The 23,960-nt window shown below is 39.3% G+C and overlaps 1 protein-coding gene across 1 annotated transcript in view; it reads left to right on the plus strand.

Annotated features, from left to right (window-relative positions):
- Positions 1–2,227: 2,227 nt before the first annotated feature.
- The window catches only part of vps13d (vacuolar protein sorting 13 homolog D), a 134,786-nt gene continuing 113,053 nt past the window's right edge, over positions 2,228–23,960 (plus strand). The window contains exons 1-7 of the mRNA XM_073470564.1: positions 2,228–2,334; positions 3,932–4,136; positions 9,198–9,275; positions 15,642–15,832; positions 21,569–21,649; positions 22,713–22,829; positions 23,021–23,125. Of these exons, the coding sequence (XP_073326665.1) occupies positions 4,040–4,136; positions 9,198–9,275; positions 15,642–15,832; positions 21,569–21,649; positions 22,713–22,829; positions 23,021–23,125 (669 nt within the window). The 5' untranslated portion in view covers positions 2,228–2,334; positions 3,932–4,039. The remainder of the gene's footprint in view (positions 2,335–3,931; positions 4,137–9,197; positions 9,276–15,641; positions 15,833–21,568; positions 21,650–22,712; positions 22,830–23,020; positions 23,126–23,960) is intronic.

Raw genomic sequence — 23,960 nt, forward strand, 5'->3', positions numbered from 1 at the left:
ATCATTTAAACACACCAATTCCTTCTCATCTATTAGTTACTCTAAAACCTCTCCATTTAAATCTTCCCCCCACACTGTGCTATGTGCATTAAAAACCCCACACCAGATGATATTACCTCTCCAGTGTTCCAATATTAACTCTAGTTTTCCTTTTTCTAACTTTTTGCATGGGTTATAAAAATTTACTTTTTTCATACTACCATTCTTACTCCATATTTCAATAACTATTACCTCTAACTCTTGTATTGTATCTAACTGTCTATAATTTATACCTTCTTTAATAAATATTGCACATCTTCCTCCATTACCATTGTTTCTATCTTTGTGTATAACAGTATACCCCTTAATAATGAAATCCAGAGTTGATTTGAGCCATGTTTCCTGAATGCATATGATGTCTGGTTTACTTTCTAAATTATCAATATATCCTTTAAACTCCTGTCCATTCGCTATCAGACTCCTGGTGTTCCATTGAAGTATCAACATTATGTTATGATTTGCGAAGCTGCCTCCAAGGTCCCTTCTCCGTGGCTAAGGTCAGCCTGTATTTTTTCCCATGATAAATCTTTCATGTTAAGGAATTTAGCTGCTGCCTTAACTATGATTTTGATTTTCTCTGTCTTGGTTTTTGCTTGCTCTGAACAGTTGATGATGTAAACTAAGAATAGCACTAATCTGTCCACTGGCACTCCTGTATTGTCCTTTTGTGCCTGCCCTGAAGCCACGCTTGTTTCATGGTTGCTTTGGTTGACTCCTTCTTCTCTTCTTTCATTGTTACATATCTGCACAGCCTCTGCATATGTCACTTTCCACTCTGATTTTACTTGTTGAACTTCTACTGCCTGCTTCCTGACAACGCATCTCTGTTTCCCTTTGCATACATTAGCGGTATGACCATATCGCTGACATTTATAGCATCTTAGTGGAGGAGGAACATATTCTCTTATGCTAAAACTCATGTATCCTACCATCATTTTCCCAGGAAGCACCTCATCCTTGAACTGTAATAGAACAGATTCACTATTAACTTTTTCTCCATTCCTAAAGGCCTGGAGCCGTCTAATTCCTGTGACCGTTCCTCCTTTCAGCACTTTCCTGAGCTCCTCCAGGTTTTCTCCAACAGGGATTCAAGTTATCACTCCCCTAGTTCCTCTCCTCTCCCCAACTATCTTTTTTCCACTATTTCTTTTTTACATACTGATTGTAGTTTCATTGTTTTATTTCTCTGCTCAGTATTCTTGCATTTTACCAAAAGACTGCCATCACGTAATATCTTCGCCATCTCTATTTCCCCAATCACCTTTCTCAATCCAGCTGTTAGAGTGATTGGACTAACCAATGATATCTCACTGCCCACGTTAAATGTAAGAATGATCTTAAATTATTCCATCATTATCACTTTTCCTGACATCTCTTCCTTCCTCATCTTCCTCTAATGCTCGTTTTTTGACTATTTCTGCTGTCCCTTCTCCCTCCTCCACCTTTCCTGCTCGCACTCATTTCCCACTCCGTCTCCAAATCCTCATCCTCCGACAGTCTTCCCATTCTAATCCAGTCACAACTCAGATTATGCCAAACAAAACTGCTTCCACCTTCCGGGTCCCAGCTCGGCTCACAGCTTCCACCACGTGCCAAACTCACCGCCTCCAACAGGGAAGTCTCGACTAATGTTTGAGTTGGATCCCTAACGCTCTGTTTCCAGCAGGGCTCAGTGTAACAGCGCCTCCCTGCGGACAAAACGACAACTTGGGTTTCACATGCCTCAAGTGTGTTGCGTTTACGGTCTCTCTGTTTTGTTCCGCGCTTGGCCGTGAACAAAAGCAAGATCATTCAGACGATAATTTACCATTTGGAGGTACTATTCACACAAGTTTTCATAATATGATAAATACATCAGCGAAATAAGCTCACGGCTATCAGCTAGAGAAAAGGTTATGCCCGTCGGATAAGTATCTCAATAAGAAAACTATACGCAACCTTCACTTTTGTGAATATCAATAACACATTACATAGCAGTGTTTTCAGCTCGTACAGTTCTATGCGCCAATACAACGTTTAGATGGTAAAAAGTTAACATTAGTACATTTTAATTCTGATTTCGATGTAAAATTTCGCGTTTTCCCTGTTTTGTGATCAACACAACACGAGAGGAATGGTTTGTTTTCGTCACGTGACAGGAAGTATGTGTTGGAAGTTCATGCTATTAGCACGAATGGCTATTCGGAAGTGTGTTTATTTATGATGCAGCGACGCGCAGTTCTGAAGTCTTGAAATACAACAATCACCCCTTTATTCTGGGAGGATTAATTGTGTTTATCCATGAAAACGAACACGGTCAGTGTTACGTCTGAGTCTGATTTATTACCAACTGTCTGTTTGTGCCGGAGAACACTCAACCTTCGCATGCCAGTTTAAGCTAAGTGGCTAGCTAAGTTCGACCACAACCTTGCTCTGTTAGTTACCACAACCACGCTGAGTTTTGTCCTGTCTGCCTTTCAGTCCGTCTGTTGTCATTTTTACATTGTCCTAGTTGAGCTATTGTCAGCCTGGGGGTCCACGGTTGTTACGCAGCGTATGTAACGCTAACTGTCCCTGGAGTCCTGTCCTTAGTGGTTTGGAAGAGACATGACCACCTACTGATAGTGGTATTAGGCTGGCATCGACATGGACCGCTTTGCCAACAGCAAACTAACTTAAGTTGAATATGTTAAAGTTACTGTCACCCTGCCAACGTGGGATAAGTGCAGGCAGCCTCGGGTAAGCCACGGAGCGTGAGATTAGACACGGTCACTCCTTTCATTTTGTAAGGAACTATAAAGTTAGCTAACTGTCATTGACAGCACGACCTCAGTTCACTGTTCCAGTCTGGTGTCGCAAAGTTGTTGCAAATTAAGATTTGAGATAATGTTTTGACAAAACATATTTTATATATCGCCAATGAATATTAACACTTTACCATCAAAAGGTTTGAGGTTATTAAATTAGTCCTTCTTGGGAAGATCTATAGTCAAAATATCTGTCACTCATTTTTGTGCAGGACCAAATAACTTCTTAATCTAAAAACAGGTAGAACTCTTCAAACACTACACAGACATGTGATGGCAAGAAAGTAAAAACTAGTGGACAGATTAATTTTTGAAAGTGTCAGGGTCTTTGTCCTTTAATCTTACTTATTTGAATGTAAAATACAAGTTTACATGAATTATTTTGAGTAAATTCATGACATGCACTTGGAGGGACCAGGTACCAGGTGAGTTGGTATGGAATGACCCCATTAAGACACTGGCACATATAGAACTGGACTGGAGTTTTGCAAAGATTTATGCCTTGTATGCTGAATTTATTTATTTTATTTAAAAAAAACCAACAACATTTAGAGTCATATGGAAGCATGCTTGATTAAAGCAACATGTTGTAACGTTTTTACCTGAAACCAACAGCTTCAGTTATGTTGTGGTACAGTGTGTTGTAACAGGGTGAATGGTGTCTCTGTCACTTGTTTCTGCTCTATGTAACTTCAGTGAGAGGGGAGGATCACAGCGGTACATACATATTAACTTCAACATACAAGTTTTAAACACATAACATTGTTATGTTGTCATGAGTTCTGTTTGCAGTTAGCACCTACATTACATCTGACAAACTGTTAAACACCTGGGATTTGTATTGACCACAGTGGTGTTACACTCAGGAACTGTGGGGGGTGCCGAACCACACAAAATTACAATTTATACATCATGTTCCTTTAAAGAATGGACTCCAAATGCACAGCTAGTATTTGTGATCAGGTATCTGTTAGTTGCAGGTAAATCCTTGCCCTTGATCTTCAGGAGAACAGAATGCATTTGCCAAAGGAAGACAGAATTTAACTACCTTAATGAAACCACTCTACGTCATTCGATGAATAAAATGTGTGTCCTGTGTTTATTAGACATTGAATACCTCCCCTGTGAGGGCTACAACCAAGAGGGCCGTGATTTCATTGTCACAATATCCTCCCACATCTTGGAGTATCTCTCACCATCCCTGAGCCACCAGGATGTTGGAGGGCCTTGTTGCCTGGGTGCTAAACACATACCTGGGGAAATATGTCAGCATCTTGAACACAGATCAGCTCTCCATCGCCCTTCTCAAAGGTAAATACAGATGCATCTATTTTCACATTATGCACTACATTTCCAGGTTATTAGGTCACAGCAGAAACTAATGCAGTGTGATACAACAGCTCTGTCTGCTCTGTTAAATCCTCAGTTCGTGAAGGTTCTAATGTTCAGTTTTATTTAGATGAACTGATTCAACTTCATTATCATTTTTAAAGTTGTGGTGCTGATGAGTGCACCACAAAGAGCATTATTCAAAGAGGCTTTTCTGTTATTTAGTCTACTCTGATTGATATAAATGGGTTGTACAACTTACTAACTCACTTTATAAATTGCAGGAGGGTACGTTTGACCTGATATGTTCATGTTCACATTCGTTGTTCATCATATAGTCCCAGCTCTAGTATCTAATGTTGGATGGCTTACCCTAAATGTTTTCCACAATTATGATGACCACTGAGGCATTGTCAGAGTACCAGTAAGATGAGAATGTAATGCTACCTTTTCATTACAAATTATACAATCAGCTTAACAATTTGACAGAAAAGATTTGAAGATCATGCTTTAATGACAGCATGCACTCGAGCTGGCATGGACTCCACAAATAAGTGTAGAACCTGCTTACTCACCTTATCCCAGCATGATTTGACAGTTTTCCACAAAGCTTCTTGTGATGTCACAGCATGCTTGGCTTTCTCAGTCTTCAAGTGCCCCATAAATGTTGAAAGGGGTTGAGGTCAGATGACTGTGGAGGACAGTCCATGACAGTGAGGACTGTTTGGTCTTCTTTGGTCTTCAGTAGTTGTGTCAAAGCTTTGAGGTGTGTTTGGGCTCATTATCCTGCTGCAGTATGAATGTGCATGTCAATCGAGGCTGCAGCAGCCTTTTGTCTAGAGATTTGTAGTCTCGCCTATTTTTACCGCGACATGCGTGCAGTTCTTGGCAGAAATAGACCTGAAAACGAACTGTGGACGGTTAAATCAACAATCTGCCAGTGGTATACAGTTCTAATGTCTATCTGTAGAATATGTCACAGACATGAAGAGAGTACACCTAACATGTGAAGGGCAGTTTTTTTCCTGTTCACTCTCTTCTTCTTTCTCTCCCTCTCTTTTCCCCTCCCGCTTTCTCACTCTTTCAACGGGGGTAAAGGAAAATCACTTCATCATTTTTATTGATAATTATCAAATGCAAACTCTGTGTAAACAGATAGGGCAGGCATGAGCTTTGCTGTGGACACACACACGTGATTGAGCAGCAGCAGCTCAGCAACGCAGGTGCCATGCACTACACAAGCAGCCAGTGTGTCCAGCCTGTTACATACACCCTTCTGTTACTGACACTAATCTATCACTGTGATTCATCAGTTAATGGACTTGTTTCATCATCCACTGTGAAATTCTGGCATTTCTTAGCCCACCTCAAGTGTTTGTCCTTGTTTCCCGAGAAGTGGTTTAGAAACTGCTCCTCATCGTCTGAGACACTACAAGAGTCTTCTTCTGACAGGACTGACTGGAGTATTAAGTAAATTATGTATCTGTGATGAAGTTGCTTCTATATCTCTCAGTGAACTAAGCTTGATGTATTGATGTTTTGATGGTGTGCTCACTTGGGCTCTGCCAGATCGTGCCTTGGATACAACTGATCCAGTTTCTGTAAAGCGTTGGCGTTCCATGCACTGCCCCATTAGAGACCTTTAAGGCCTTGACACACTAAACTGACATCAAATAACTAGCTGTTAACTCTAAGAAAGCTTCAATTGAACACACCGCTGGCTTGTCCGCTTACGTGAAAGAAAATACCTCTCTGCCGAATACAAACCATTGCTATCATTAAGCAGCATTTTTGACACCATTCTCATTAATATAATCTTAATCTCCCTCTTAATCTAAAGTAAACAAACTGACACAGACAGGTAACTGCTGTACGTTAACGTCAGACATGCAGCAGCCACACATGCATGACAGACTTTAATTAATGTCACATTTTTCAATATAGACTAAGAGACTAACAGAGATATTTTTTTCATAAAGTATTTCTCCACTCCATGACGTACCTTCCATGCATTACTCTGGCGATAGCGTTAGAAAATACGGGCTAATATTAAATCTTTGTGGTCCCGTAGCCAGACCTCTCATCTGACCTGTTTTCAGTTTATCTAGTCTCGATTACATAATGCAGCACCATCACCTTGTCCACGGTAGGGACAGGACACTGAAGGCAGCCAGGCAGGCAGGAACAGAAACCATTCTGTTAATGTTCTATTTACTTCATATTGAATTTACCAATGTGGCGTTCTCTCTTCCAAATAATCCAGCCACGTAACTATCCATCCATTCATGAATTTAACTTGCACACTTGAGGATCCTCCTTGCCCCAGGAATATACACAAACATTAATGGTCTGTAAGAGTGGCATTTAACAATGTTAACAGGACCACAACAGAAGTAATCCTGGCCAGTTCAGCCACAGAACAGCTCATCATCCATTGTAAACAGAGCAGATTCCAATGATGTAATCCACTAAATCACACATTTACAGATGTCTTGTGTCATCATATCAAACAGACAGCTACTGCTAGCTTTTCAACTTTAATTAAAGACTGTGTCCTGCACATCTCTAAAGTAACTCTATTATCCGATTAATCGGCTATCGACTTTTTCCTTCTCCGAACTATCAATATTATATTGGCCTTTAAATATCCACCATCAGTTGACTTCTAGTGCGGGACGCACCACACTGGGTAGATCCACAAATGCTCACTGATGGCCCTGACAATGTCATCCATCAGCCTGGGGTGTCAGGGCCTTTAGTGTTTGCTAATTTAATGCTGAGAAAGACCCTCTTTGCTTAGAATAACAGTTTGACTTCAGACACTTTCATTTACCTTCTGAATCCTCAAACTTTCTGGATATTTCCAGGTTTATGTGACAATATTAGACATTTTTAATGTGGTCTCAGACTTTGGGACCCCACTGTGCATACACTGTCAACAACAACAACAAAGAACTAAACTATGGTAGTCTGCTGGACAACAAGAGGGAGGAAGAACGATGGGCCCCTTGGCCAAGTGCCTGTTATAGGCTGTCCTCCCAAGTCACGCCTCTCTGGGTGCCCAGGTACTCCCGCTGTACAACTTGAGGGAGGGATTGCTGCTGGCTGCAGTATTGTTTTGTAGTTGTACATAGTCTAATGGCTACTCTTTACACATGCAAAGGTCATGGCCGGCTAATTTTATTTTATTATAAAAGGAAAGCAGAAGTACCTCAGGTAAAAAGTAAAAATAAATTGTATATATGAGTAATAAATGCTCTATACATCACATTTATTATTAAAAAATATTGTTCAAGGGTTCTAATATTGTCACATGAACCTGGAAATAGTGAGAAAGTTTGGGGATTCAGAAGGTAAATGAAAGTGTCAGAAGTCAAACTGTTATTCAGTTTATCTTCGTTCTTTTTTTTTTAAATATTGCAATAAATATATATATGTATATATATATATATGTATGTATATATATATGTATATATATATATATGTATATATATGTATGTATATATATGTATGTATATATATATATATATATATATATGTATGTATATATATATATATATGTATATATATATGTATATATATGTATATATATATATGTATATATATATGTATATATGTATATATATATGTATATATATATGTATATATGTATATATATATGTATATATGTATATATATATATATATATATATATATGTATATATATATATGTATATATATATGTATATATGTATATATATATATATATATATATGTATATATATATATATGTATATATGTATATATATATACAGTTGATATATTTCTATAGCGCTTTTCCAGTCTACTGACCACTCAAAGCACTTTACAACACTTGTCACATTCACACACATACATTGATGGCAGAGGCAGCAATTTGGGATTCAGTTACTTGCTCAAGGATACTTCGACATGCAGTCGGGAGAGCTGGGGATTTGAACCAGCGACCTTCTGAGCTATAGCCGCCCACAACTATATATCATAATTATGTCGCACCAAGAGTTTTTGGCATCATTACATCCCTATGATCTATACAGCAAGGAATGTCTGTCTCTCATCATGTTATTTGTATATCTCCTGACCTGACCTTATGAAAGTGGAAAATAAAATGTAAAATAGAATGAATAAGATATATATTAAAAAGTAAAAATAAAATATTTTATGTAAACTGCTACATTTAGCTGTTCCTGCTCATCCAGCAAGTGCTATAATAATAAATATAATAGAAGACATCTAGATATATGTATGCGTGCTGCCCTTCTCTGGCTTGCAACGTCTCCACCAGATAAAAGTGAACGTTTGTTTCTTTGCGTTTTGGCCTTTCGTACACATGTTAACAGTGTTCTAGGTCACTAATTAACTAACACAACTCTTTCCATGATGGAGATATTCAGAAACTCTGATGTCAATATTAAATCTGGATGAGCAGAGACAAAAATTTTCTGTAAACAATGATGCAGACGCCCATGTTCGCTGAAGTTTCTGATTGGGTCTTGTCACTATAGGTAGCATCAGTAGCAAATGTGAAGTCAGTGTATGTGTTATGTCATATGATATTGTGGAGTATTTGAGTTTGTACATTGACAGAATGGATGTTTATATTTAGAAAGACACAAACAGAAACTAAAAATACAATGATGGAAAGAGACAAAATGGCTGTTAATAAATAACATTAAAAGTAGAATTATCAACACCACAAATGTCTTATGATCATAAAGTTGAATCAACACCTCTAAAATAGTTTCAACAAAAACATTAGAAGTTATGGTCCAGCAGGTTTATCGAAGGACTGTTGTATTTGACTGCATTAGTCTTAGCTAGGTAAACCAAATAAACTGGCAAATAAATATGTTATTGTACGAGCTGTGATTTAAACCAGCGCTGTGGTCCTTTCGATGACAAAATCATTGAGAAACTGCAACCAATTTTTAATTGGTTTAATTAAAATCATCATCACTTGTTTGGAAGGTGAAGCAGGCCAAGCTTGACACAGAGTGTGTTTGTCTGTTTCCTGTCATTCCTCAGGTGCAGTGGAGCTGGAGAACCTCCCTCTGAGGAAAGATGCCCTCCGAGAGTTTGACCTGCCATTTGAAGTCAAAGCAGGTGAGACACACTGACTGATGTCCATCATAACAAGCTGAATTGCGAAGCATTCTTCATCATGCATGACTGCTTTTCATAATAAGTCTAAGGGAGCATTAGAGTTGCTTTTGAAGGGAAAGTCAGGGAGTGTGATGTGCAAAAGGGAACATCTGTGTTACTAACAAGAAAGTACCCTATGAGTGAGTGTGTGTGTGTGTGTGTGTGTGTGTGTGTGTGTGTGTGTGTGTGTGTGTGTGTGTGTGTGTGTTGATTTGGGGAAGTACCGTTTGGGCACAAATTAAAAAATGGCGGTCGGGATTTTGGAGTGTCACGTTTGGGCGTGAATTCAAAATGGCATTGATGAATCAGATTACCTATGAATTTAAAATGGCGGACGTGGGTGCATTAGGCCAAAGGTAGTCAATTGAGTGAACGCGCAGGATTTGAACAAAGTTAATGGTTACAACACTGTTGGCCTCATGTACACTTTTGGATACACACAGGATGGCGCGGAGCAGTTACACACTGTCTCGTCCCGCGAGTTAGGAACTGTGGCCTAGGTCAAAGTAAATTCAAACATTTTTAGCAAAACACACCCTTACGGTAACTGCTGGAGCAGTTTGAGAACTCAAAGTAGGAGCTTCTTCACAGCAACACGTTACCTTGGAAGGCATCGGGCAGTGGGGCTCCGCGGCACTTAAGCCTTCAGTGAGGTCATGGTCACTTTGCCGGAGGTTGCCTTGGTTGCGGCAATTTTGGCCCAATGGGGAGCGGGGGTTTAAATTTGGGACAGATATTGCACCTAAATGCAATTTACTGGACCGTTGGGGCATTGGCACAGTTCCTTAGTTCTGAAGCTCTGCTAGTTTGAGAGGGCCCTGTAGTTAGGCTTCTGGTTTTCCTTACAGGCCTCTCTATTGTTTGCAATATGCTGATGAGGTCCCAACAAATGAATGAGGGCTCCCCTGCAGACTTTTGAGCCCTTTCTGGCCCCTTTGTGTAAGTCAGCATTTCTGCAGACTTTGACTGAGGGATTTACCCACAGTTCGTAGTGTTGTAATGTTAAACAAAGAGTTACCATGAGTTAAAAAAAGATAATCCGGATCATGGCACTCTGGAATATCTAACTATTGTAACGATATGTAAACAATATACCGAATTTCACAATATCGTGATTAAAAATATCCTGAGAATACCAGTGGATCTGCTGCTCTAAAGAAAGTAAATGGAATAATGAAGAAGGAGGATTATCTCCAAATTCTTCAGGAAAACCCAAGATCACCTGTAAAAGATTGGGTCTTGGGTGCAGTTGGGTGTTCCAACAGGACAGTGATCCCAAACACACATCAGAAGTGGGTAAATGTGGACTGTGCTGAAGAAACAAGTCTTTGCCAGGAAGCCAACAATTTAAAAAGACACATTAAACCCATTTAAGACACATTTAAAACACACAAAAGGGGACTGTCGAAACAGAAACGGATAAGATAAGTTGAGAAGAGATTATCCATAATATCTGTGTAGGTTTAACAAATACCCCCTTTTTGGGCTCAGGAATACCTAATTTGCACCTGATTTCAACAAAAATGGCCAAACTACTGTAGATACAGCGCATCTGGAAAGTATTCACAGCGCTTCACTTTTTCCATATTTTGTTATGTTACAGCCCTATTCCAAAATGGATTAAATTCATTATTTTCCTCAAAATTCTACAAACAATACCCCATAATGACAATGTGAAAGAAGTTTGTTTGAAATCTTTGCAAATTTATTAAAAATAAAAAACGAAAAAATCACATGTAGGCCTACATAAGTATTCACAGCCTTTGCCATGACACTCAAAATTGAGCTCAGGTGCATCCTGTTTCATCCTTGAGATGTTTCTACAACTTGATTGGAGTCAACCTGTGGTAAATTCCGTTGATTGGACATGATTTGGAAAGGCACACACCTGTCTATATAAGGTCCCACAGTTGACAGTGCATGTCAGAGCACAAACCAAGCCATGAAGTCCAAGGAATTGTCTGTAGGCCTCTGAGACAGGATTGTTTCGAGGCACAGATCTGGGGAAGGGTACAGAAAAAATCTGCAGCATTGAAGGTCCCAATGAGCACAGTGGCCTCCATCATCCGTAAATGGAAGAAGTTTGGAACCACCAGGACTCTTCCTAGATCTGGCCGCCTGGCCAAACTGAGCGAGCGGGGGAGAAGAGCCTTAGTCAGGGAGGTGACCAAGAACCCGATTGTCACTCTGACACAGCTCCAGCGTTTCTCTGTGGAGAGAGGAGAACCTTACAGAAGGACAACCATCTCTGCAGCACTCCACCAATCAGGCCTATATGGTAGAGTGGCCAGACGGAAGCTACTCCTCAGTAAAAGGCACATGACAGCCCACCTGGAGTTTGCCAAAAGGCACCTGAAGGACTCTCAGACCAGGAGAAACAAAATTCTCTGGTCTGATGAAGCAAAGGTTGAACTCTTTGGCCTGAATGCCAAGCACTCAGGAAATTAGGCACCGCTCACCACCTGGCCAATACCATCCCTACAGTGAAGCACGGTGGTGGCAGCATCATGCAGTGGCAGGAACTGGGAGACTAGTCAGGATCGAGGGAAAGATGAATGCAGCAATGTACAGAGATATCCTTGATGACAACCTGCTCCAGAGCGCTCTGGACCTCAGACTGGGGCGAAGGTTCATCTTCCAACAGGACAACGACCCAAAGCATACAGCCAAGATAACAAAGGAGTGGCTAAGGGACAACTCTTTGAATGTCCTTGAGTGGCCCAGCCAGAGCCCAGACTTGAACCTGATTGAACATCTCTGGAGAGATCTGAAAATGGCTGTGCACCGACGCTCCCCATCCGACCTGATGGAGCTTGAGAGGCCCTGCAAAGAAGAATGGGAGAAACTGCCCAAAAATAGGTGTGCCAAGCTTGTAGCATCATACTCAAAAAGACTTAGGGATGTAATTGGTGCCAAAGGTGCTTCAACAAAGTATTGAGCAAAGGCTGTGAATACTTATGTACATGTTATATTTTCGTTCTTTATTTTTTTTTTCAATTATCTTTTTATTGATTTTCACAAATAGAACATATAGAACAAACATAACACAAGATACACATATAGAAAGCAAATCGTTAAATATAAATGAAAAATAGAAAGAGGAAAAATAATTTAAAAAAGCATTTGTTGTCAACATATTACACATACAGTAATTGAAATAAGTATATAGTATAGAAATTGTCAGAGGTCCATAAGAGGTTTCCAGAAACTTCAGAAAAATATCCCCTTTATTTTTTAAGGAGTAACTACACTGTTCCAATCGTAATGTCTCGTTGAGAATTCTTATGAACAAATCAAAGGTTGGAGGTTGTTGTTTGTTCCAGTTCAGCAGAATACATTTCTTTGATATGTATGATATTATGCTAATCCGTTTGGCTGAAATGGGGTCCATTGTCTTGTCCAGTTCTGTTCCAAAGAGGTACCGTATTGGAGAGATGTCCAGTGGGATTTGGAGGACCTTAACAGTCATGTCACGCTCACGCTAGCAGTAGCTTGTTCCGCTCGCCGCCGTCCTGGCAGTCGAGAAGCGTCGATCCCCGAGTGCGACGTAACGTGGAGGAGAGTAAAGGTGGAAAGCTCCTAAAGCTTAGTTCTAGTTTAATTTAATTTAATTTAATTTAATTTAAATTCAAATAATTTAGTTTAATTATCCGTGTATTTATATGGAACAAAGCTTTAGGAGCTTTTCACCTTTACTCTCCTCCATGTTACGTCGCACTTGGGGATCGACTCTTCTTGACTGGCAGGACGGCGGCAAGTGGAACAAGCTACTGCTAGCGTGAGTTGTTCAAAAACCTTCTTTTTAGTAAACTCTGTGTACACAAACAATGTTCTCAATGCTCGTGTCCATGTGTAGAGACCCTGGTGATACTACGAGCAAAGTTTCATGTTGTGTTGAGTCCTCTTAGTGTTTTAAAAATAGCAATTTTGATGCTACCGTAAAGTTGCACCTAGCACGCCATTGAAAATAATTTTGACCTGAAACGAAAATACGGTAAATCTTAAAAGTGGCTTTTTTGTCGTAATTATGCTTTTACATGAAGGTTTGACTCGGGTTCCTTCACAAAAAAAGCCTAGGTTGCATTTTACCGAGAGTTTCACTTTAAATCAGAAAAAGATGTAAGGCGGCCTTCATTTAATAGGTCTTTAAAACTGTGTAAACCATGATCTTTCCATTTTGTACGCAAGGACTTTCTGATTGAGGATGGCAAGTCTGGGTTAGAGGATAAAGCAGCTAACAAAGAAATTCTAGCAGAAGACCCACAGAATTTCTTAACATCTTGCCAGGCCTTAAGAGTGTTAAACATCACATAAGTTTTGAGTATTGAATGAAGGGGTTTTATGTTACTAACAAATGGTAGGGAGGTCAGAGAGGTGGGTTGGCTAAATTTTTCTTCGATGTTTGTCTAAAGGACAGAGCTACGTTTATGCACCCAACTTATCATAACCTTTGTCTGGGCCGCCCAGTAATATAATTGAAAATCTAGAAGTCCAAGTCCACCCTTATCTTTGGGTTGTTTTTCCAAATAAAGGAGCTTATCAATTTGTTTATAGATTTAAAAAAGGATGGGTGTAGGTAACATGGGAGTGACTGAAACAGATAACTGAACCATGGCAGTACGTTCATTTTTATAACATTAATTCTTCCGAGGAATGAAATAGGGAGTAGATTCCAAAATTCCAATTCTTCTTTAACCTTTTGGAGTAATGGAACATAATTTAGATTAAATAAGTCTTTGAGTTTAGGTGATACAGTCACCCCTAGATATTTGAGTCCATTCTGCACCCATGTGAAAGGGGGAAATGTTCTTGAGTTCGTCAGATATTGGTAGCCCTAAGAGGAAAGCATTGGATTTTGTTAAATTAATTTTGTAACCTGATATCCCTCCGAACTTGTCAATAAGATATAATAATACTGGGACTGATCTCTATGGGTTTGTAAGGTACAGAATAATATCATCGGTGTACAATGATATTCTATTATCTGTATACCGGAAATTTCTTCACTTGTCCTTATGACTTCAGCAAGGGGTAGGATCGCTAAATTAAATAAAAACGGGAATGGGGACATCCCTGTCCACAATCTCTGTGTAAGTTAAATTTTTCTGAGAGAACACCATTAACACATATTAGAGCTTGTGGATTACTGTACATTGCTTTGATCCAACTGATACATCTATCGCCAAAATTAAACCTCTCCAAAACCCGAAATAAGTATGACCATTCGACCCTATCAAATGCTTTTTCTGCATCAAGGGATATTATCATAACTGGTTGGTTGTGAAGGGTGGAGCGGTCCACTATGTCTAACAGCCTTCGAATATTATCTGTTGCATATCGTGCCTTTACAAAACCTGCCTGATCGGAGTTAATTAGCTGAGGAAGAATGTCTTCTAGTCTATGTGCAATGAATTTAGAAATAATCTTACAATCAACTGGTAGTAACGAAATTGGACGAAATGATGTACATTCTGCAATGTCTTTATCCTTTTTATGTATCAATGATATGACAGCTGCCTTCATTGATTCAGGAAGGGTCCCATTTTCCAAAAAAATCTGTAACTTTACTATAGGCATAAAGAGAGGTCAAAAAGGTCTTATAGAACTCTGCACAGTATCCATCTAATCCTGGAGTTTTCCCAGAAGGTAGAGACATAATTGCCTGTAGAACGTCTTTTGAGGTGAATGGAGAGTTCAGGTATTGTTTATCTTCTTCAGAGATGGAGGGGAGAGATACATTTTCTAAAAACATGTTAAAGTCAGTCATAGAGGGGTTTTCAGAAGAGTATAATTGCTTATAAAAATCTATAAAAGAAAATTGTATTGACTGCATGTCATATTTTAGCTGACCCTTTGCATTGGGTATGCATTTTATTGTACTCATGATACTCAGGCTGCTTTCTAGTGTGGAAATAGTGACTGCCATATCCCCCAGATGGTTGCCGATTCCATCCAGCTTCGTTCCAAACTCTTAGCGGAGCGCTTTTAATTCAGACAGCACCTCGGTTGCAGCCGCCATGCTGTTAGCTTCTGAATTCTCAGTCGACGAAATCATCTTCGCCTGTTGTAGAGTTGTCTTGCGTGCCACTTTGGCAAACATTTCACAGTCTTTTACCGACGAAGGTTTTGACATGTTCATTTTGATTTGTGAGTCGGGTTTGAGAAGGTTTTAAATGGTTTTATGTGCAAAGTTGCAGGAGCCCCCACACTAAGCGGCCATTCTCGTCAGGGTCCATGAGTGAATGAAGTTTGATGAAGCTATTATATCTTTAGCTTAAGGCTGTGTTTCCTTTAGTGTGATCATTGCAACATGTCGTCTTTCACCAGGCTTCATTGGAAAGATTACTCTCCAGATCCCTTTCTACCGGCCTCACAGTGACCCATGGGTCATCTCCATGTCCCAGCTCACCCTCATCATTGGCCCTGCCCAGTTACAGGAGTATGATGGAGAGAAGGAGAGGGAGGAGGAGAGACAGCGCAAACAACGCCTCCTCAAGGCTCTTGAAGACAAATTCAAAGTAGGTGGATCAACACTACAGTTAATGTGCTTTTTGTTTGTCACTAATGACTAATGTAATAGAACCAAAAATAAATAAATCTCTTAATTAACAATCCAGCAATTTAGGTTTCTGGTCTCCAATGAGCGTTACAGCCGCACAGGGACCCTGAAGAATTGAAGAATTTGAGTCTAAGTTCATTAGTTTTGCTGATACTGATCTATAGGTGATTGTTGTTGCACTTTGTGATGAAGCTCTTTATCAGTCCTCTGTATTCTTCTGTAAAAATAGTGAAGAGATACAGTACATGTCAAAATATTAAGAACTTACATTTTGCCCAAAAATATGCCTTTTATATAATTTCTTCAGTCTTCACTACATTTTACTTTCCATGATGTATGGTGGGTCAGGACCTCAATCACAACACATTATAACAGCATCCGTATGATTATAAACAGTTGGCGGATACGGCATGCTGTATGAAATGACACACTGGAGCAGCTTTATGCTGCCGCTGCTTGGCTCAGTGTGAACAAATGAAGGTGGCGTAAAGACGAGGCTTTGTTGCAGTGATAATGCAGAGTCTCTGTGTGAAAAGGGCTAAAGAGAACATATCAGATTGGCTCTGGTGGCAGCGGAAAGGGTCTACATGTCAACATTGCCTGATCCAAACAAAGAATTCCTCCCTTAGGAAAACAGACAGCTTTATCAGAATCAAATAATGGGATTGAATTTGGTAGTTTTGGTACCTCTCATCCTAATCTGCATGTAATTTTCCATTATTAGTTTAGCTGAACTGATATTTTTCAAGTTGAGCAGTTTTTTTTTTCATTGTTTGTTTTCTTGGTCAGAGTCATGGGCGTTATACGAGCTATTATATGAGGCTGATCCCACCCACTTTTTCAAACTATTGGTTTTTGTCAACTGAGTTTAAGATGGGTCACACTGTCACCACAACAAGCCTTGAGCACAGAAAGTACACATGGTAGGAAGAAGAGAAACATGACAGGAAAGAGGAAAGTAGGATGGTAAAAGCAACTAAAAGGGAGCGAAAGAAAGCGATTAAAATAAAGAGGAAAAGAAGTAACAAATAAACAAAACAAAACACGAGGGTACAAGGGTATCAAGGCTGGGAGGAGCTCTAGCTGTAAGCTGTAATTTTTTTTTATTATTATCTCTAAAGCTCTTAACTGTTACTGCAGTGCCATCATTACATTACTTGATACAACTAGGCACCTGATAATTTTTGCCAGGTTATGAAATGTATTCAATAAAGAACAGCAAAAGAACCAAACCCCCTTAAGTCAGTGTTGGTTATTATTGTGTCACATTAATTTAGATACTTTGTTAGATTTGTTGGTTCTATGTGTTGGATTTTAAGATATTTGCTATTTCAAATCTTATCAAATATATTTTTAGCCAAAAAACTGTATATATCAGGGGCCTATACCACAAAGCTATTACAAATTAGTCATCAAATAAATGTATATACTTTAAGCTTTTCAATTTCTTAAAAATGTGATCTGAATGAAATTACCAATGTGGACATAATTTTTTTTCATGTTAGATTATTCCGATATGAGCTTCAATTCACCTGTTAAAAAGAACCAGAATACACCATGTCTTTGTCGCCTTCCACTATTGTGTTGTTGTAGTAAATGTCCCCCAGAAAACAACCTCCCTCCCCACGAGTGAGAGCCAGACAGGTTTCACTGTTTACTGATGGTGATTCTAGGTGATTTTAACATACATGTCTGCTGCCCTACCCAATCTCTTGCCACAGATTTTATGGAAACTATTGAATCTTTTAACCTCACTCAGGGAGTACAAGGACCAACACACTCAAAGGGTCACACTCTTGACTTGGTTTTATACTGCGGTCTCAGCCCAGGAAACTTTGAGACAAAGGATATCTGTGTGTCTGATCACAAAGGAATTTTATTCAATGTGGTTTTATCTCAGGTAGCTATTGAACGCACTACAGCAGCCCGACGTCGGGTTTTTAATTCCATGTCTGCTAGCAAATTTTCTGAGCTTTTTAATTCTGCTTTTTAAACTGCTTTTAAACCAAATTTTAGCACTGAAGAGCTTGTCTCTCTTTTTAATCACACCTCCCAGACGGTCCTGGACTCTGTTGCTCCTTACAAAAATAAGAAAGTAAAGAACTCTCCACAGCCCTGGCTAAACGATCTCACCCAGGAATTAAAGAGAGAATGTAGGAAAAAAGAGCGAAAATGGAAGAAAACAGGACTGCACATTTTTTATGAAATCTGGAAAGAATCTATGAGGACTTATCAGAAAGCAGTTAAAGATGCAAGAACTTCCTTCTTCTCAAATCTCATTTCATCCAATCACTCAAACCCCAAAATTTTATTCCAGGTCATAGACTCCGTCATTACTCCCTCCAACAGCCATTTTAGTGACGCCTCAGATGACACATGTGAGATGTTTTTAGAATTTTTTATCAACAAGGTCAATGATATCAAGCAGAAAATAACTCCTCCAGACCGCATCTTACATGTCAGTAGGGACGTCCACACACATTTTAGCAATTTTACACCTGTTTTTATGCCTCTTTTATCTGAAATCATGACCAAGATGAAATCAACTACGTGCAGTCTTGATATTATTCCAACAAAATTTCTAAAAGACGTCATTGACATAGTTGGGCCTAGTATTTTATTGATTATTAACAGCTCTCTGGAAAATGGCATTTTTCCTTCCAGTTTCAAACATGCTGTGGTCCAACCTCTTTTAAAGAAAACAAACCTTGATCCATCTGTTCTTAGTAATTTTAGGCCAATTTCTAGACTCCAGTTTTTATCCAAAGTTTTAGAAAAGGTGGTTTCAACTCAGCTTTTAGCATTTATGTGTCATAATGACATCTTTGAGAAGTTTCAATCAGGTTTTAGAGCATTACATAGTACAGAAACTGCCCTCCTCAAGGTTACCAATGACCTGCTTTTAACAGTCGACAGAGGGGAAAGTGCAATTTTAATTCTTTAGACCTCAGTGCCGCATTTGACACTGTAGATCACGCCATTTTAATTGACCACCTCAAAACCTGGGTTGGCATCAAGGACACTGCGCTTAGTTGGTTTTATTCCTACCTTTTAGAGAGAACCTTTGCGGTCACCATAGGTAATCATACATCATCTACAGCTCAAGTTATCTGTGGTGTACCGCAAGGTTCAGTTTTAGGTCCAATTTTATTTTCTATTTATATGCTTCCTCTAGGCCACATCATTCAACAACACAACATCTCTTTCCATTGCTATGCAGACGACACACAGATATACCTTCCGCTGAGACCGCATGACCCAAGAAGCCTAGCTGCTGTCTTAAACTGCCTCAATGACATTAACTGTTGGATGGCACAAAACTTTCTTCAACTTAACAAGTCAAAATCAGAAATCATCTTATTCAGTCCCCCAAACACAGACACCAGCATCATTGCAAATAGCCTTGGTCCACTCTCCACTAACATTAAACCCGCTGCTAGAAACTTATATATTCATATTTGATTCAGAGCTCACCTTCGACAAACACATTAAAACAGTTGTCCAGTCCTGCTACCTCCAACTCAGAACCATCTCAAAAATCAAACCTATACTTTCACATTCTGACTTGGAAAAAGTTATCCACGCATTCATTTTCTCCAGACTAGACTACTGTAACTCCCTCCTTTCCGGCATACATCACAAGTCCCTCTCTCGCCTCCAACTGGTTCAGAACGCAGCAGCTAGGCTTCTCACTGGTTTTAACAGACGACATCACATCACCCCAGTCTTAGCTTCCCTTCACTGGCTCCCTGTTCGTTTTAGAATTGATTTTAAGATTTTACTGATCACTTTTAAAGCTCGCCTTGGTCTGGCTCCAAGCTACATAACTGAAATGTTGACCCCATATGAACCAACTCGCAGCCTTAGATCCTCGGGTGGGGGTCTCCTGACTGTTCCAAAGTCGAGGCTTAAATCTAAAGGCGACCGAGCTTTCTCTGTCACAGCCCCTCGACTTTGGAACGACCTACCTGAGGAGATAAGGTTTGCAGAATCAGTAACTTCTTTTAAATCACTTCTTAAAACCCACTTTTATAGACTTGCCTTTTTGTGATGTCGTCTCCTCTTTTACTTTTTAATTTTTAAGTTTCATTTTATCACTTCTTTATTTATTTATTTTTATCTTCCCAGTTTTGTTTGTATTGTCTGTATTTTACTCTATATAATTACTTAATGATCTACCATTTCTTATGTTTCCATTGCTCTTATATGAAATGTTTTTATTGCACTTTATTGCTCTGTTTGTCTTAATTGTTCCTGATTATCCTGCTTCTGCTTTCTTTGTCAAAGCACTTTGTAAACCATGTTTTTAAAGGTGCTATATAAATAAAGTTATTATTATTATTATTATTATTATTATTATGTGATGTCATTTAGTGAATTCTTTCTTTTCTTTAGTGAACTTCAGTGAACTTGCTCCTGGAAAACAGCATGAGAATGAGTGGAACACAAACTACTTTGTCACAAAAAACATTCATGAAGTTTGGCTCCATAATTAATTTATTATAGGTCTTCTGAAAATGTGATTAAACATGCTTAAATGTCCCTCAGCCATTTTCACCTTAATTAGGTGTTTTTGATATCCATCCACAAGCTTCTGGTCATCCTTTGGCTGAATTTCTAACCACATGCCACTTGACAGAATTGTTGAAGTTCAACTAAATTTGTTGTCTTCCTGGCACAGACCTTTTCTTCAGCACAGTCCACATGTTCTCAATGGGGTTCAAGTCAGAACTTTGCGAAGACCGTTCCAAAACCTCAATTCTAGCCTGATTTATTCATTTACCACTTTTGATGTGTGTTTGGAATCAATGTCCTGTTGGAACACCCAACTGCACCCAAGAGCCAATCTTCTGCTGATGATTTTAGGTTTTCCTGAAGAATTTGGAGATAATCCTCCTTCTTCATTATTCCATTTACTTTCTTTAGAGCAGCAGATCCACTGGCAGCAAAACAGCCCACAGCATAATACTAACAGCCCCATGCTTGACAGTAGGTCTGGTGTTGTTGGGGTTAAAGGCCTCACCTTCTCTCCTCCAGACATATTGCTGCTCATTGTGGTCAAACAACTCAGTTTTTGTTTCATGTGACCACAGAGTTTTCCTCCAGAAGGTTTTTTCTTTGTCCATGTGATCAGCAGCAAACTTCAGTCCAGCTTTAAGGTGCTGTGTCTGGATCAAGGGCTTCTTTCTTTCACAGCAGCCTCTCAGCTCATGTTGATATAAAACACACTTGACTGTGGACGCCAACACCTGTCTTTCAGCAGCTTCTAATTCATTGCAGACTTGCTTTTTGGTGGTTTTTGGTTAAATCTTGACCATCCTGACCAGTTTTCTCTCAGCAGCAGGTGATAGTTTGTGTTTTCTTTCTTCTTTCTCACACAGCTTATACTCTATAACTCTATAGTCACCTAAATTGATCGTTCAAGTTGTTGTATGTTTATTTTTGATCCAACAGATTTGGTCACATTTTCAGAAGACCTATAATAAATTAATTACTGAAGCAAACTTCATGAATGTTTTTGTGACAAAGTAGTTTGTATTCCACTCATTCCATCACAGAGAAATGAGAGCTGTAGAAATGATTGGAACTGAAGATTGCCATGATATACATGTTCTTTACAAGTGTATGGAAACTCTTCACCATGACTGTATGTGGGATCATATACTGTATGACAGCATTTGTTTCGCTCCTGCAGAGTGAGTGTGAACAGAGAGGAGAATCCTACTGGTACTCTGTCACTGCCTCAGTGGTCACCAGGATTGTGGAAAACATTGAGGTAAGCCATCAAACATTAGATATTAGAACTGGATACTGGAACTTTATGGCTATGTTCAGACTGTCAGCTAAATCTGTTTTTTGGCATATCCAAATTGTATCCAAATTGATTTTAGGAAGTCTGGACAGCAGAAAACCACTTGAAATGCAATTTTTGCAAATCGGATCCAAACCACATTTGGAGGTGGTTTCAAATGGATTGAATTTGTTTTTCTGCAGACTTGTCTCCGTCCTGACGCTCTGGCCTCTCATATCGGATATCAAAGTTTCTTTTCTGTCACTTGCAGCGCAACACATGATGCTGTCTCATCCACAGAGACAAAAGTGTATCAGAGCGGCCAAGCATACCCATGCTGCTCACAGCAGAGCTTTCTGGAAGACAACACAGAGAACAAGTCTGTGGAGTCACAGTGTGATTGTTTGCACAATCAGATGATGGATGTCCATCTTTCATGCTTCCATGTTGGAAAGCCATTTCACAAGCGTATGTAGTTATTGACACATAAACCAGTACCACAGCAACCCATGCAGGTGGGTTGGTGGGGGCTGGACAACGCATTCTCACCTGATCACTTACAAATTATTAAAAATAATGATTTGCCTGCAGTCTGAACATGGCCTATGATAAACAACTCATGTGTTCTATGTATCAGTTCAAACCATTTATATAGTGAGTTAGTAAATTGTACAGCCACCAAGGGTAAGCTAAATAACAGAAAGGCCTCTTTGTTAAATGTATAGCAAGCAAAACCTGTTCAATGTTCATATGGGCACCTGCCTGTTGTTTTAAGACAGACTTGAAAAATGTGACCCAATCTTTTAAGCAAGTTAGCAACTGAGTTTTATGATGCAATGAAACACAACAGAGACAACATTTGAATCCATACATACTGTCTGAAGAAAGATAGCTAAATAAGTAAATACAAGGACAGAATAAATGTTAGAACAGAGAATTTCCATGCCACTTCCTTGACGCCGTGGTAGACCTGGCCAAGTAAGCAGGTAGTTGTAACTGTTTGACCCCGAGTAAAAGGCTGACCTCTGATTTTCTGGCTTACCTGTAGCTGAAGATCCAAGATGTGCATCTCAGGTTTGAGGATGACTTCTCCAACCCAGAGAAACCCTTCGCCTTTGGGGTTTGCATCAATAACGTTTCTGCTCAGAACCCTTCCAAAGAGTCGGTAAGAGTGCTTTTAAACTAATAATGGAAAATTACATGCACAATATCCATTACACACTACTAGTTAAATGTATTTCAGTAATGCATTGCATTCACCACAAGAATTTGTCTTGTATTCATGACTCTGTGTCATCTCTTAACAAAACTGCATATATATAATAATAATAATATAATACATATATGTATTTGTAGATCCAGAAGCTCCTCCGTCAAAAGCAGTTGGAGATAGAAGACTTCAGCGTCTACTGGGATACAGAGTGTGAAATGTTGGGAAAACTTCCTGCAAATCAGATCCAGGTCAGACCCTTGTGCCATGCAGTTTTTATTTTTTATTTTCTGTTTTTTAAGTTATGGGAACAAGTGTACACGATACACAAACAACCAAATTACAAACGTGAGTAAAAATACTGTTTAGGACTCTGGCAAACTTGTTAATAAAAGTTAATAAGGACTCAGCATTGGAATTTTGCCTTCTTCGGGATCTTAAAGAAGCACAGTCCCTTCTGTGCTTTTTTAACCAGGGTGGTCATGTGTGATGACCAACATAGGTTCTCAGTGATGGTAATTCCAAGGAGCCTAAAACTATCCACCTGCTCCACGTGCTCCACCTCAGTTCCACGGATGTAGACAGGGGTGTGTGTCTTTGCCTCCTTCTTTTTAAAATCAACAATCAGCTCCTTGGTTTTGCTGACGTTGAGCAGTAGATTGTTCTCTGCGCACCACCCTGCAAGATTGTTGATTTCCTCCTGATATGAACTCTCATCATCGCTTATAATATGGCCGACGTTCTCTCCATGACTGTGATTGCAGTCAAGGGTATTCTACTTTAGCCACACAAAACCAGAAGCCTCATTGACACATTGTGACACATTGTGGTACTTCCTGGAGCATTAAAGGGACCTCCGGCGTAAAGGAATGTAATTTTATCCACATGACTTAAAGTTAAATATCTTTAGTTTTAATGTCTATTCAGGTACATTGTTTATGTAATGTCTAACCCTACCTTGCCTAATGAATGACAAAATATGAGCTGCTTGGTGGAGCATTAGCACTGCAAGACCTGTGTAACTCGTGCATTAGAAATTCTCTTGATTAAGATTATGCAAACCAAATTAGATGGAAATGCAACGTC

This window comes from Pagrus major, chromosome 7 (genome assembly GCF_040436345.1).
Source record: "Pagrus major chromosome 7, Pma_NU_1.0".
NCBI classification, from domain to species: domain Eukaryota; kingdom Metazoa; phylum Chordata; class Actinopteri; order Spariformes; family Sparidae; genus Pagrus; species Pagrus major.